Consider the following 13,537-nt stretch of genomic DNA (forward strand, 5'->3'; position numbering starts at 1 on the left):
AACACTTTGACGCACATTATTTTATTAACTCCAGTTGGGTAACCCTAAATTCAGTGACTTCAAGTTATTTGCAACTAAAAGCCAAGAGCTAATTTCACTTCAGTGCTCTCGTTTGGACAACACATCATTTATCAAAAAATGTATATACACTGCAAAGCTGTACAAGGAATTTAAATACAATGCATTTTTAGTAGTCAGGCAGCTTTGGGGCAACTATTGTTAAACGTACCTGCAAATTTCACGGCAGTAATAGAAGAGGAATGGTCATCCAGCGTCTGTGCCAGGCTGTACTGTTTGTCCACGTTTAGTATGTGGATCAGCCGGTCCCGACTTGCTGTTGCCAACAGATTCATTCCTAAACAAGAGAAATGTCGTATATGAAATACACAAATTGCCATGTGGCCATGGTCTTAAGATTAAATAAAACATAGAAATTAGGTGCAGGAGCAAGCCATTCAACCCTTCGAGCCTGCACTGCCATTCAATAAGATCATGGCTGATCATTCAACCTCAGTACCCCTTTCCTGCCTTCTCCCCATACCCCTTGATCCCTTTAGCCATAAGGGCCATATCTAACTCCCTTTTGAATATATCTAACAAACTGGCCTCAACAACTTTCCGTGGTAGAGAATTCCACAGGTTCACAATTCTCAGTGAAGAAGTTTCTCCTCATCTCAGTCCTAAATGGCTTACCCCTTATTCTTGGACTGTGACCCCTGGTTCTGTACTTCCCCAACATCAGGAACATGCTTCCTGCCTCTAACTTGTCCAATCCGGTCAGAATTTTATATGTTTGAGATCCCCTCTCATTCTTCTAAACTCCAGTGAATACAAGCCCAGTTGATCCATTCTCTCTTCATAGGTCAGTCCTGCCATCCTGGGAATGAATCTGGTGAACCTTCGCTGTACTCCCTCAATAGCAAGAATGTCCTTCCTCAGATTAGGGGACCAAAACTGAACACAATATTCCAGGTGTGGCCTCACCAAGGCTCTCTACAACTGCAGTAATACCTCTCTGCTCCTATACTCAAGTCCTCTAGCTATGAAGGCCAACATGCCATTTGCCTTCTTCACCGCCTGCTGCACCTGCATGCCAAACTTCAATGACTGATGAACCAAGACACCCAGGTCTCATTGCACCTCCCCCTTTCCTAATCTGTCACCATTCAGATAATATTCTGTCTTCCTGTTTTTGCCACCAAAGTGACATTTATCCACATTATACTGCATCGGCCATGCATTTGCCCACTCACCTAACCTGTCCAAGTCACCCTGCAGTCTCTTAGCATCCTCCTCACAGCTCACACCGTCACCCAGCTTAGTCGTCTGCAAACTTGGAGATATTACCTTCAATTCCTTCATCTAAAATCATTGATGTATATTGTAAATAGCTGGAGTCCCAGCACTGAACCCTGCGGCACCCCACTGGTCACTGCCTGCCATTCTGAAAAGGACCCGTTTATTCCGACTCTCTCCATCCTGTCTGCCAATCAGTTCTCTATTCACGTCAATTCATTACCCCCAATACCATGTGCTTTAATTTTGCACACTAATCTCGTGTGGGACCTTGTCAAAAGCCTTTTGAAAGTCCAAACATACCACATCCATTGGTTCTCCTTATCCACTCCACTAGTGACATCCTCAAAAAATTCTAGAAGATTTGTCAAACATGATTTCCCTTTCATAAATCCATGCTGACTTGGACCGATCCTGTCACTGCTTTCCAAATACGCTATTTAATCTTTAATAATTGATTCCAATATTTTCCCCACCAATGTCAGGCTAACTAGTCTATAATTCCCCATTTTTTAAAAAGTGGTGTTATATTAGCTACCCTCCAGTCCATAGGAACAGATCCAAAGTCAACAGAATGTTGGAAAATCACCACCAATGCATCCACTATTTCTGGGGCCACTTCCTTAAGTACTCTGGGATGCAGGCCATCAGGCCCTGGGGATTTATCGGTCTTCAATCCCATCAATTTCCCCAACACAATTTCCTGACTAATAAGGATTTCCTTCAGTTCCTCCTTTTCACTAGACCCTCAAACCCCTAGTATTTCCGGAAGGTTATTTGTGTCTTCCTTAGTGAAGACAGATCCAAAGTATTTGTTCAATTGGTCTGCCATTTCTTTGTTCCCCATTATAAATTCACCTGATTGTCTGCAAAGGACCTACATTGGTCTTCACTAATCTTTTTCTCATCACATAGCAGTTTTTATATTCCCTGCAAGCTTCCTCATACTTAATTTTCCTCCTTCTAATTAGGCCCTTTGTCCTCCTCTGCTGAATTCTAAATTTCTCCCAGTTTGCTGCTTTTTCTCACCAATTTATATGCCTCTTCCTTGGATTTAACACCATCCCTAATTTCCCTTTTTAGTCATGGTTGAGCTACCTTCCCCTTTTTATTTTTTACTCCAGTCGGGGATGTACAATTGCTGAAGTTCATCCATGTAATCTATAAATGTCTGCCATTGCCTATCCACTGTCAATCCTTTAAGTATCATTTGCCAGTCTATCCTAGCTAATTCACGTCTCATACCATCAAAGTTACCTTTCCTTAAGTTCAGGTCCCTAGTCCCTGAATTAACACTGTTACTCTCCATCTTAATAAAGAATTCTACCATATTATGGTCACTCTTCCCCAGGGGCTTCGCACAACAAGACTGCTAATTAGTCCTCTCTCATTACACAATACCCTGTCTAGGATGGCCAGCTCTCTAGTTGGTTCCTCGACATATTGGTCGAGAAAGCCATCCCTAATACACTCCAGGAAACCCTCCTCCACCACATTGCTACCAACTTGGTTAAATCAATCTATATGTAGATTAAAGTCACCCAGGATAAATGCTGCACCTTTATTGCATGCATCTCTAATTTCTTGTTTGATGCTGTCCCCAATCTCACTACTACTGTTTGGTGGTCTGTACATAACTCCCACTAGCATTTTCTGCCCTTTGGTATTCTGCAGCTCTACCCATACAGATTCCACATCATCCAAGCTAATGTCCTTTCTTACTATTGCGTTAATTTCCTCTTTAACCAGCAACACTACCCCACCTCCTTTTCCTTTCTGTCTATCCTTCCTGACTGTCGAATAACCCTGGATGTTGAGTTCCAGCCTTGGTCACCCTGGAGCCATGGCAACGTAATCCCAATTATATCATAATCGTTAATAGCTGCCTGGAACAATTTACATTTACAAACAGAGTAAATTATGTGAACTAATTTAAGTTATTCGGTAACCTGCATGTAATTTAGACACATCGGTTGTATCGAGTTAAAACATTGGTAAATTTTACAATGACAGAATACAAATCACCCAATTCGATCAGCCTCATGGTCCTCCATGCTGTTATGCTTTGTTCGCAGCCCAAAGCTCAATGCATGCGCGGTATTTCCATTATAAAGCCTGCAAGCGGCCTGTGTGGGACCTCCAGACTGTTGAGCTACTGTGCAGTTTAAAGGGAACTTTTTTTTTTAAAAAGCCATACCACCTTAACTTGTATGTAAAGGGGAAGTTATCCCCAACTAGTGAAGAAATTAAAAATCACAGCACACCAACTTTGATTATAAACTTCATTCTTAATTGTAGCACCTATATATTAAATCTGACCTTTAATACTGCAACACTGATAATGTAGAGAATTTTTTTAAATAAAAAGTTATCCTTTAAACTTTATGTCACGATAGATCACTATCTTTCTGAAGCATTTCAGCTATGTCTGGAGGCTTTTGCTATCGTACAGGGATGGAATTGTCGATTATTCAGCTTCAGCACCTCAGCCATGATCATATTGAATGGTGGTGCAGGCTCGAAGGGCCGAATGGCCTACTCCGGCACCTATTTTCTATGTTTCTATGTTTAATAGCCGGCTACAGTTTTCAAAATAGCAGCCAGAATGGCGAGGTTTCTCTTGGGCAGCATCATAGATTTATTGACAATGAAGTTATTGATGTGTCTACAGTCTGAACACTGGTGTAAACACAGGGCTGTGGGGGAAGAACCACAAACAGCAGCTGCATTCAAACCGTAAACAAAACGGTTACTCAAAGAAGCAGTATCAACTGGGCAATAAATCGGAGACCAAGATGAGGAGGCATTTCTTCACTGAGGGTAGCTTAAAATTTGGAATGCGCTATCCCAAAGGATTGCGGCTGCTGAATTGTTTTCAAGGCTGAGATATAGATTTTTGAGCTCTAGGAGAATCAAACGATATGGAGATGGAGAGAAAGTGAAGTTGAGGTCAAAGGTCAGCCATGAATGGCAGAGCAGGCTCGAGGGGCTGTATGGCCTACTCCTATTTGTTGCTTTCTTAAATCAGAAGGGAATTCAACCAAGTATCAGAGGCAAGTCAGAAAAGTGGTTCGCACAATTACTCACCAGTTTCAGGTTTAGAATACTCCAGGCATAGAACCTCAGAATCATGGGCTTCAACTTTCATCAGTTTATCCAAGAACTTCAGTTCAAAGATTCTAAAAACAAAAAAGTTCAAATCTAATTAGGTACAATTAAATATATATTTTCAAGTTTTAAAACACTAGGTTTATGGCAAAAATATTTGGTTACGGAACTCCCTACCCAACGACATTGTGGGAGTACCTTCACCAGACTGCAGCCGTTCAAGGAGGCAGTCCACAATCTCCTTCACAAGGGCAATTATCGCCAGCGACACCCACATCCCAAGAATGAATAATAAAAACAAATAAGTGACAATCCAAAGACAAAACCATGAGCAAATTTCAAGGAGTTGATGAATGTTTAAAATTCCAAACATACTATAGTTGCAACCTTTTCAGACACAATGTTCACAGAACAGGGTGATTGTAGCATTGCCACGTCAAGTAAAAAAATAGCGCTATTTTCCCTCCTCCCCTTCAATAACCAATATAGACAAGCTTTAATGTATTTATTACATTAACTGTTACATTTTCTTCAATACTCTGCTCCCTTATCTCTTTAAAATTTTCACTACCATTCCAATGATGACTCACTACAAATAGGCTCTTTCCATCCAATGCAGTTTGATCATTGCAAACCATCAGTCTTTCCTGTTTATGCTGTAGTACATAGCACCAATTTCTTACTAGCTCAGCATCACAAGCATTTTAAGGAGCCTTTTCATGGTCATCTGGTGCTATACCTTCACATGCAGTAAAACACAGATTGTCCTCCAAGTGAATAGTGCCATCACATTAAACAATGGGAACATAATACATCAAAAATCGACCTTCATTTCAATATCATTTGTACCTCAGAGTCCCCATCCTGTCTCCAGAAGCCAGGTGCTGCCCATCAGGGCTGATGGTTATGACCCGAATTCCAGACTTGATCTCAGAAGCACCTCCAGTTTCAGCTCGGTCAGGATTGCTGGCTGTATCTTGGAGATACTGAATATTGTCATCAACATACACAACTTTAATCAAGTCCTAGAGACACAAACAGAAGTCAGTCATACACACTGGCCAAGGATGCACTTCTAACCAATATCACTAAATGAAACAGCACAATTTAATCCTGTTGAGTATTGAACGTCTTTTGAAACTTGGACATTTTATTAACTGCCAAAAATGATTTTTCCTTTGAGGCCACACTTTCCCAAGAATATATTTACATATATTGCTCTTCCAAAGAACAACATTATGGCATCACCTGACTACATTGTAGGATGAGCAAGGGTTACAGCAAGCAAGCTGGGCAGGCAACATTAGAGCAAAAAAGGATTTTTAAAAATGGAGTGACTATTTGTATTAACACTTTTCTCTTCCTTCTGTGCTATGTCCTCCGGACCCCACCTGCAAAAAAAACGGAAGTGGGGCCCCACAATTGACCATGCGGTCCAAGTCCCGGGGGGGGGGGGGAGAAAGAGAAGGGCGAGCAAGAGCACGCGCTGGAGTAAGGGACTTTGACTGGGGGAAGAGATGCACTTGCAATAGTTAATTAAACAAAACTCAAAAATCTCTTCAATTTTGGCCTGCAGGCCTCCACAGCCGACTCAATGCTCTGCCCAGCCCAGAGTACAGCAACTATTCGCACACCTTAATCCCCATTCTCAACCAGATAGATTCCCCTTATTTTACCGCACTGCTGGTAGCAGCACAGCAAAAAAAAAAAAAATGGTACAAAGGATCCAAATGCAGGAATCATCTTTGTTGCTCTTCTAAATCCTCTCCAATAGAATCCAGGTATTTCTCTGTTCACTTGGCATTGTGTCCCAGCTAATAGTCTGAATATGAATTAATGTGTAAACACATTTTAATTTAACTAAAAAATCTTTACATATTAGGCAAGGCTGACTGCATATGGCTTACGGTGGAAATGAGATGGGAAGAGGGACAGTTCTTACTGTGCTATAAATATTCTTGCGGAATGAAGTGAATTGAAATCCAGAGGCACCATCGGTATTCCACAATCGGATAGTATTGTCCGACGAGCAAGTTAGAAAAGATGCAGGTGGCAGGCAAGCTTGGTTACAGTCTTCCAACTCGGGATAAACCTGGAAAATTAACAGACTGATGCAATATTTACAGCACCTCTAACATTAAAAATACTGTCATTTGTATTGCCTATATATAAAACCAGAGAAGATTCAGAAGCAATTCTGGGAAGTTGACTTGATGCAGATCAACAATCCATAAAGTTAGGCTGTTACATAATAGCTTGGAAAAATTGACATCCACAATAAGTTGTATATAGTTAGCAAATATGGTCTTCATTCCTTGGCAAAGGTTCAACTTTCATGTACAAATGATACTGCCGGCATCTCAAACTGGTTGGGGTGGAGGAGGAGAAACACTTGGGATACTGCCATTTTCAGAAATTCGCACTCTAAAGTGTCAAGTGATCGTCTCCCCAACTCTACTATATGCAAGATTGCATTCTGAGGTGTCCTTTGCCCATTGGCTGAAACAGAAACCCCAACCAAGAGAAAATGGATCAGGTGCTCTCACTGCTTTAGAAAGGCTATACCGACTGATTGCTCCCTACTGTAACTGAATTTGAAGTCCTTCCTGTGGGTTTCTTGGATTCCAGTTAAAAGTACATGCTCTGCAGATTGCTCTTCAGCTGTAAGCCAGATGTTCTGCAAGAAGGTGCCCATATCCAACAGCAGGCAGAGTTGGTTCTGAGTGCTTTTAGGATTAGAGTCCTCCACCCTTGACTTTTAATGCCATGGAATCAAGCAATCATTTCTCCACTTTGTTACACAGGAGATCCCTTTTCTGCACACCCTCAAATTGTCAAAAGAAAATCACTGATCAATTTTGACAAGAGCTCCAAGAATGATCTTCATGGCCTCTTCTGTCAAATGACAAAAATCTTATACAAGTAATTGAGGTGTACATGTTCATTGGGACATCCTGACTGAATAGCACTATTCAAAAACAGTGGTATGTAAGACTCTTATATAATTTTTGTTTTAAATAAAGTGTCAACATACCTCTACACTCCACACACTGGAATTATGATACAGTGCAGAGTAAACCTTCCCAACTTTCTTGACGTCATTTGTGTCCCACACGTAGAGACTATGATCACTGTATACACAGGACAACCACCGACTGGAAGCATCAAAGGCCACAGCAATAGTGTCAGGATATGTGGCATCTGTCTTCTTGGTGAACAAACAGCTGAGGAGACAGGATTATATTTAGAAACCATTTGCTTCTGCTTCTTGTAGTCAGATTCTAAGACCTTGACAGTAAAAAGTCAAAAAACTGACTGGAAGTTTATTTATTTTTTTCTACCTTGGTTCAATTCCAGCTGCCACATCCACTCCCAGATAGTGAGGTTTGGGCAAATTGGTGATGAAACGGAGGTTCACAGGGTTAAATAATTTCAATGTCCCATTGGAACAACCACAAAAGATGAAGTCCTCGGATGCAGAGATGCAGTTTGCTGCGGAAGTCTGAAAGCAAAATAAAGTGCAGAAAAGCATGCTTTTCAATGTACAAAAAGTATCCATTGCATGCACTAAAAGCAGCAGAGATCAGTATCTTTATAGCCAACAGAAAACAACTGTACCTTCAAATCCAACCACTTATCAAGCAGCCTTTTCCCATTGAACTGGCAGAGAAGACCAGAGCTGGTGATGCAAAATGTGTTTCCTGCCATCTTTCCTTTTCCACACACCACTCCGTAGAAAAAGTTGTTGTGCAGCTCACCCAGTAATGCAGACCGCCCTATTAAGGGAACAGTAATATTTGCCTGGATTGGAAAACACAGGCACTTACTTGGTTAAGAGGAGTGGAAGGGTGAAAAGTTACACAAGGAATCTACCAAGTTAGACTATTCAGATGAAATTTTGACAAAGCAACAAGTTACTCCAGTAAGAAATTTAGTCTTTACTTCCTGCAACTGTGAAGAGTCTTCTTTGCTCTCCTCTTCAGTTATTTGACCCAAAGATGTATAATCTCATTAATAAATGGTAGAAGAACTAAGAAACTAGAAGCTGCAAATGTCAATTTTTACTTTCCAAAACACACTGGCGTCTGATGTAGGCTTACTTAAATTCACGTGATTTAGGTGCACATCGTGACTAAGTTTAAGCATCATTTTTTGAGGGTTTATGACTTAACTACGTGGGGCTCAAAGACAAGGGAAACAACTATAAATCCCATCATTCCAAAACTTGCCATCTTAGCAAACGGAGAAAATTCATCGGTAGCCCAACTTTCCAGGTGATAATCCCCTCACCAGTTTCTAACAATTGACCCTGAATGAGGAAAAGTAGAGTATTGGTATGACTGCTAAGGGTAACCAGCCTCTTTGTACTGTTTTTACCAATCTTCTGCTTGACTTATCAATCAAGCAGCAAACCAGCAACAAGTGGATTCTTCTACAAAAATTATGCACCCGGGATCGAATTAGTCTGCTCATGTAATTTTTTGAACAAAAAGGTGCAGAACAAGGCAACCATCATGTGAAGACTTTATAGATACACTAGCTGTGCAGTGCTTACAACAGTTAAGAGCATATTCATCTTGATACAAAACTACTTATTTTCTTGTGTCAATACAGTTCACTCTAGATTAAAGCAGTTTCCATTACTGCAAAACTGCATTTTAAAACATGTTAGAAATCATTCAAGAATGTACCTACCTTACAGGTTTTGGATTCATTCAAGTACCAGAACTTGACATGCCTGTTGCCAGCTGTGACAAAGTAATTGCTGTCTTCAGAGAACGAAACAGCTGTTACTTTACTGGAAACTTTGTTAGATGCCACAATGGAGTTTTTCTGTCAAAACAAATGCATTTCTGTAAGTACTACTGTAAAGATATAACTTCTCCCATCCAGCATAATGAATACAAATCACAAGAGGGAATAAGACCCACAATATCCAAAGAGATCAAAGAATTGATAAATTCAAAACTTGACTCAAAAGGCTCTGCCACTTAATTGGTGGCCTAGTGGTGTAATGATGCAGAGGGATTAGGCAGAGGATGGTGGATTGTGGCTCCCCTCATCTTGAGTAGACGGAAGTTATGTAAGCAAGGCAAATCACGAGAGGGATAACATGAACGAGAATCAAAAAATTACTTTGTCAGTTGTTAACTTGCATCATTGTTAATTATTAAATACATTTTTCTACATAACTATATTTGAAATTCACCTGGAAGATGAGGGCCTGTGGGTCTTCACACTAGGCATGTGCCTTTTCCATGGAGTTGAAACCATAGCATGGGCACTTCTGACACTATTACCACATTTGATTACATCTTGGCATAGAACACAAGAGCCAAAAATGTTCCACTGCCTATTGTCAAACACATATCCCACACGTTCTTACCTTCCAATCCCAGACGTTGACAAGTTTGTCATGCTGGTAGCCTACCGACACAATATACTTCAGATTGGGAGAAAAAGATACACACGACACTCCATATTTGTGGCACTGTAATTCAGTCACTTGGATCTTCTCGGCCACATCCCAGACCCGTACAGCAGGCATGTGTCCGCTCTACGTTTAAAAAAAAAAAGACATGAGCACGTTTGTAAAGCATACCACTACAACTAAACAGAATTTATTTCAACACTCTAGTCACAGGAATCGGACGTTACCTGACCCTAATTGGTACAATTTCATTTTAGATGGTGGGCTAGCAAGATCTCCTTCCATTTATGGTTTGTACGTGAATATGTGTTACTCTTCCACACCCTCTAGCTCCCCCAAAGTTTAACCCCAACTGACAGAAACCTGACGATGTAAAAATGTATTGCATGGATAGTCAAGTCTGTTCATGTACAGCTCCAACTCATCACTTGTCCCAGACCTTTGCTGGTTGTCTTCATGCTCCCACTTACATAAAGTGGCTGCATTTTTATTTGCTCTCCTAGTGAGTACAGTATTTGTCCCTGCACCAAACATCCAGTGACAGGCAACACATCTTTTAGAATGTAATTTTCCCTCCCAATAGATATGGGAGTGGCCAGAAAAGAGGATATACCTTTGAAGATTTACAGAGGGAAAATAAAGTGTGTGTGTGGAGGCAGGGGGAGGGAGAAATATTTCTGTTCAAATACTATTTTAGTAGTATTTCTAGAAAGGCTTCACAGGTAGCAGATTTAATTAATTTTGATTAAGAAATCAAAATATGCTCATTAATCTCAATGCAGCAAATTAAACTATAGGAGCTTGTTTTACATACATTAAAAAGCTCAGATTAAATAATAAAACTTGTATGCTCCATTCAGAGCTTAAATTTCATTTGCACAAGAAAATTCTATTGCAGTAAAATTGATGCTTCATAACGTTACTGTTTTGCATTATTAAAATAATGAAAGTACAACCTTCCTGATGACTTGAGTAGTGACTTGAACAAAGCAGAGCTCCAAGAAGCTGAAAGTGCTATGTTAGGGTACATTCACTATTAATTTAGCAGTTGTAATTTATAATGGCCAAGTTTAGGCTGATTGAAATGATCCAGTCAGTTGATGGTTTACTATTAATCCATCATAGATCTATTCTTACCTCTTCCATTGAACTTGCTTCATTAGTTCAGTTCACAAATGAAGAACTGCAGGGTGTCAAACTTGGCAAGTACAGAAATGCCAGAGTAAGGCAAACTTGTCTCAGTGCAAACTTGCCAGATGTGATGCCCTTTCAGTCTGGAGACTGAATAGTATATAGTTTGGATGTCACCAATTGCCTGCATTTCAATAGTCCGAAACAATTTTTTTTGCCTTTAGTCAAAATCAAGCATGTACGAACCTTTTCTCAACTATTCTGCCAACTAAAAATCCATAATGGCCTGATTCTTCAGTTGAATTTCAATTAAAGGCAATGCTCTTTAACCAATGTTACAAAACCATAGTAAAGTGATGACTGTAATGTTTAGGAGTAGAGATCAGACTCCATCAGTTTCAAAATCCAATTAAAAATGAGGGGAAACAAGTGCAACTAATTTAATGTCCAAATCCAGCAGTTTTATGGCTATGTCCCTTTCACACTTCCAGTCACAATACAAGATACATTTGCCAGATTCATCTTGCAAAACACATATTGGGAGTAAATGACACTAGCACAATATGATTACAATACAGCAAAGCTCTGGCACCACAGGTCAAACGTTTCTCAAAGAATAGCATCCTGGATGACTTTTCCCAAAGGATTGCAGCAATTCTCAATATATGGAGGCTGATGTTTCTTACAAATTTGGATCTTAGGAAAAAATGGTGGCTTCATTTTTATTTGGTTTAAGATGGTGACTAGAAGATCATATGAAAATTGTATTGAACAATGAAAGTTCTCACATTTCCCAAATAATTTACAGGAGCAGCTACATTTGCTTCAATGTACAGTGCATTAAGCTTAGGAGGAGGGGGCAAGAGTCCGTAGAGAGAAGTGACCAGGGCCCCAGAAGAGGAGAGGGCCCAGGGGCAGCACGGGCCAGTCCACACTACAATATGTATGCATGCTCAGTCTGTGCAGCAGAGCTGGTCTCCAGTTAGTCTTGGGTAGTCCTTGCCACTGGACCAAGACCTAGCTCGGTCAAGCCCATGCAGTGTGCAACAGCCACCACATGTTAAAAAAATCCAAGCACAGGCATCTTCCACCCTTCACGATGTAGTTCGGGATCTGGAATATTAGGTCCTTCATTGAAACACCTGTGAACTCATCCCTTTTTGGCATGGAAGCAAGTCATCCTCGCTTCGAGGGACTGCCTATGACAACGAGAATGGGATATGGAACATAAACATGATATTATGAAAATTAACAAGTGGGCTGCATTTATATAAACCGACATATATTGGTACTTTAAGCCCATGCAGTTAAGTGTTAAGCCCTGTACCAAGCTGAACTGTAGTAAGTTTCTTGTATATGAACTATTTTCTCATGACAGTCCGAGACACAATCCAAATTCCAAATTGTAAATTATGCATGTAGTCATTCACAAACGCACTCACCTCCCCAGTAACCAAGTATTTTCCATCTGGTGAGAATGCCAACGCGCTGACTGCTTTTCTAAATCAAGAAAGAAGATTAGGTCAATAATTGACAAAGCACCATTATTAGCAAGTCCGCATTTCAAACAGAACTTCACCAATTCCAAGAAATTTTGAATAAGAAACCACCCACCACCGTCTACTTGACCAGAACATTTTGCCAACTTGCAAAAGCAGTAGATTTCACATGGGCACTGGTGGTCAGACATGTTCTCAGACAATGTTTAGTCATTTAGTTGGTACTAGAATGCCAACATAATATCTTGTTCCCGATTAAGAAGTCCTCCCAAAACCCACTGACCAGCAACTTACACGAGTGCCTGGTAACGCTCCTTCAGTCACCCGACATTCCTCTTCCTCCCCCCTCCCCTCATCCTCCAGTTGCCGCTTCCTGCAAACTTTGGGTGGCAACCAACTTGGGTCATGCAAATGAGACCCACGTTAAAAATCACCCAGGACTCCTGTTGCCGGGGCTAGGGGAATTTGTCGCTCACCTTGGCCCCCACCTGAGAGTTAAAATTAAGGATCAAGAATCCATGGATAATTTAGACAGTATAGCTTATTTCCAATTAATCATTTCCACCAGTGTAATAACATTTAATCTCTGTATGGTCGCAAAAGATTAAAAATATCAATTTACTACAAAGCTATTAACTTGTATTGTTACAACATGTCTATTTTGTTGGACAACCTCTAGGATTGTTTAGAAAATCTGTCAGTGTGATGCATCAGGGTATAGCAAGAAGTATGGTTACACCTAATCTTAAAAAGTGAAATAATGAAACGGATGACAGCTAAGCAATCATGGGTGTAGTTAAATAGGACCAGACCAAAATGGCTCAAATCCAACTTTATGGCTTTAAAATTAGACCCCAAGGATTGAGAATACAGTTTGATATACTCACCCGAACACTGCAAAACAGCTAAAATATTACTTTTTGCAATTCTGTAACAAACGCAACCTCGAAGATCAACAATCTAAAGGCCATAAGTGTCCCCTTTCAAGAGTTGGTAAGTACACGATGGGGTGTAGTGTTCAACCACACAGGTTCAAACTTTTGACTTGTGCCAAATTAACTAATCCCAGGTG

General features: G+C 40.4%; 1 protein-coding gene across 4 annotated transcripts in view; it reads right to left on the bottom strand.

The window, feature by feature from the left end:
* Window positions 1-13,537, bottom strand: part of LOC139239213 (mitogen-activated protein kinase-binding protein 1-like) — a 77,684-nt gene that overhangs the window by 40,536 nt on the left and 23,611 nt on the right. For all 4 annotated transcript variants that reach the window (XM_070867879.1, XM_070867878.1, XM_070867877.1 and 1 more), the window contains exons 4-13: window positions 12,409-12,466; window positions 9,791-9,961; window positions 9,100-9,237; window positions 8,023-8,205; window positions 7,746-7,906; window positions 7,439-7,628; window positions 6,347-6,496; window positions 5,254-5,429; window positions 4,384-4,475; window positions 230-355 (exon numbers count right to left, since the gene is read on the bottom strand). In XM_070867879.1, the coding sequence (XP_070723980.1) occupies window positions 230-355; window positions 4,384-4,475; window positions 5,254-5,429; window positions 6,347-6,496; window positions 7,439-7,628; window positions 7,746-7,906; window positions 8,023-8,205; window positions 9,100-9,237; window positions 9,791-9,961; window positions 12,409-12,466 (1,445 nt within the window). The remainder of the gene's footprint in view (window positions 1-229; window positions 356-4,383; window positions 4,476-5,253; window positions 5,430-6,346; window positions 6,497-7,438; window positions 7,629-7,745; window positions 7,907-8,022; window positions 8,206-9,099; window positions 9,238-9,790; window positions 9,962-12,408; window positions 12,467-13,537) is intronic.

The sequence above is a fragment of the Pristiophorus japonicus genome, chromosome 26 (assembly GCF_044704955.1).
Source record: "Pristiophorus japonicus isolate sPriJap1 chromosome 26, sPriJap1.hap1, whole genome shotgun sequence".
Taxonomy (NCBI): Eukaryota; Metazoa; Chordata; class Chondrichthyes; family Pristiophoridae; genus Pristiophorus; species Pristiophorus japonicus.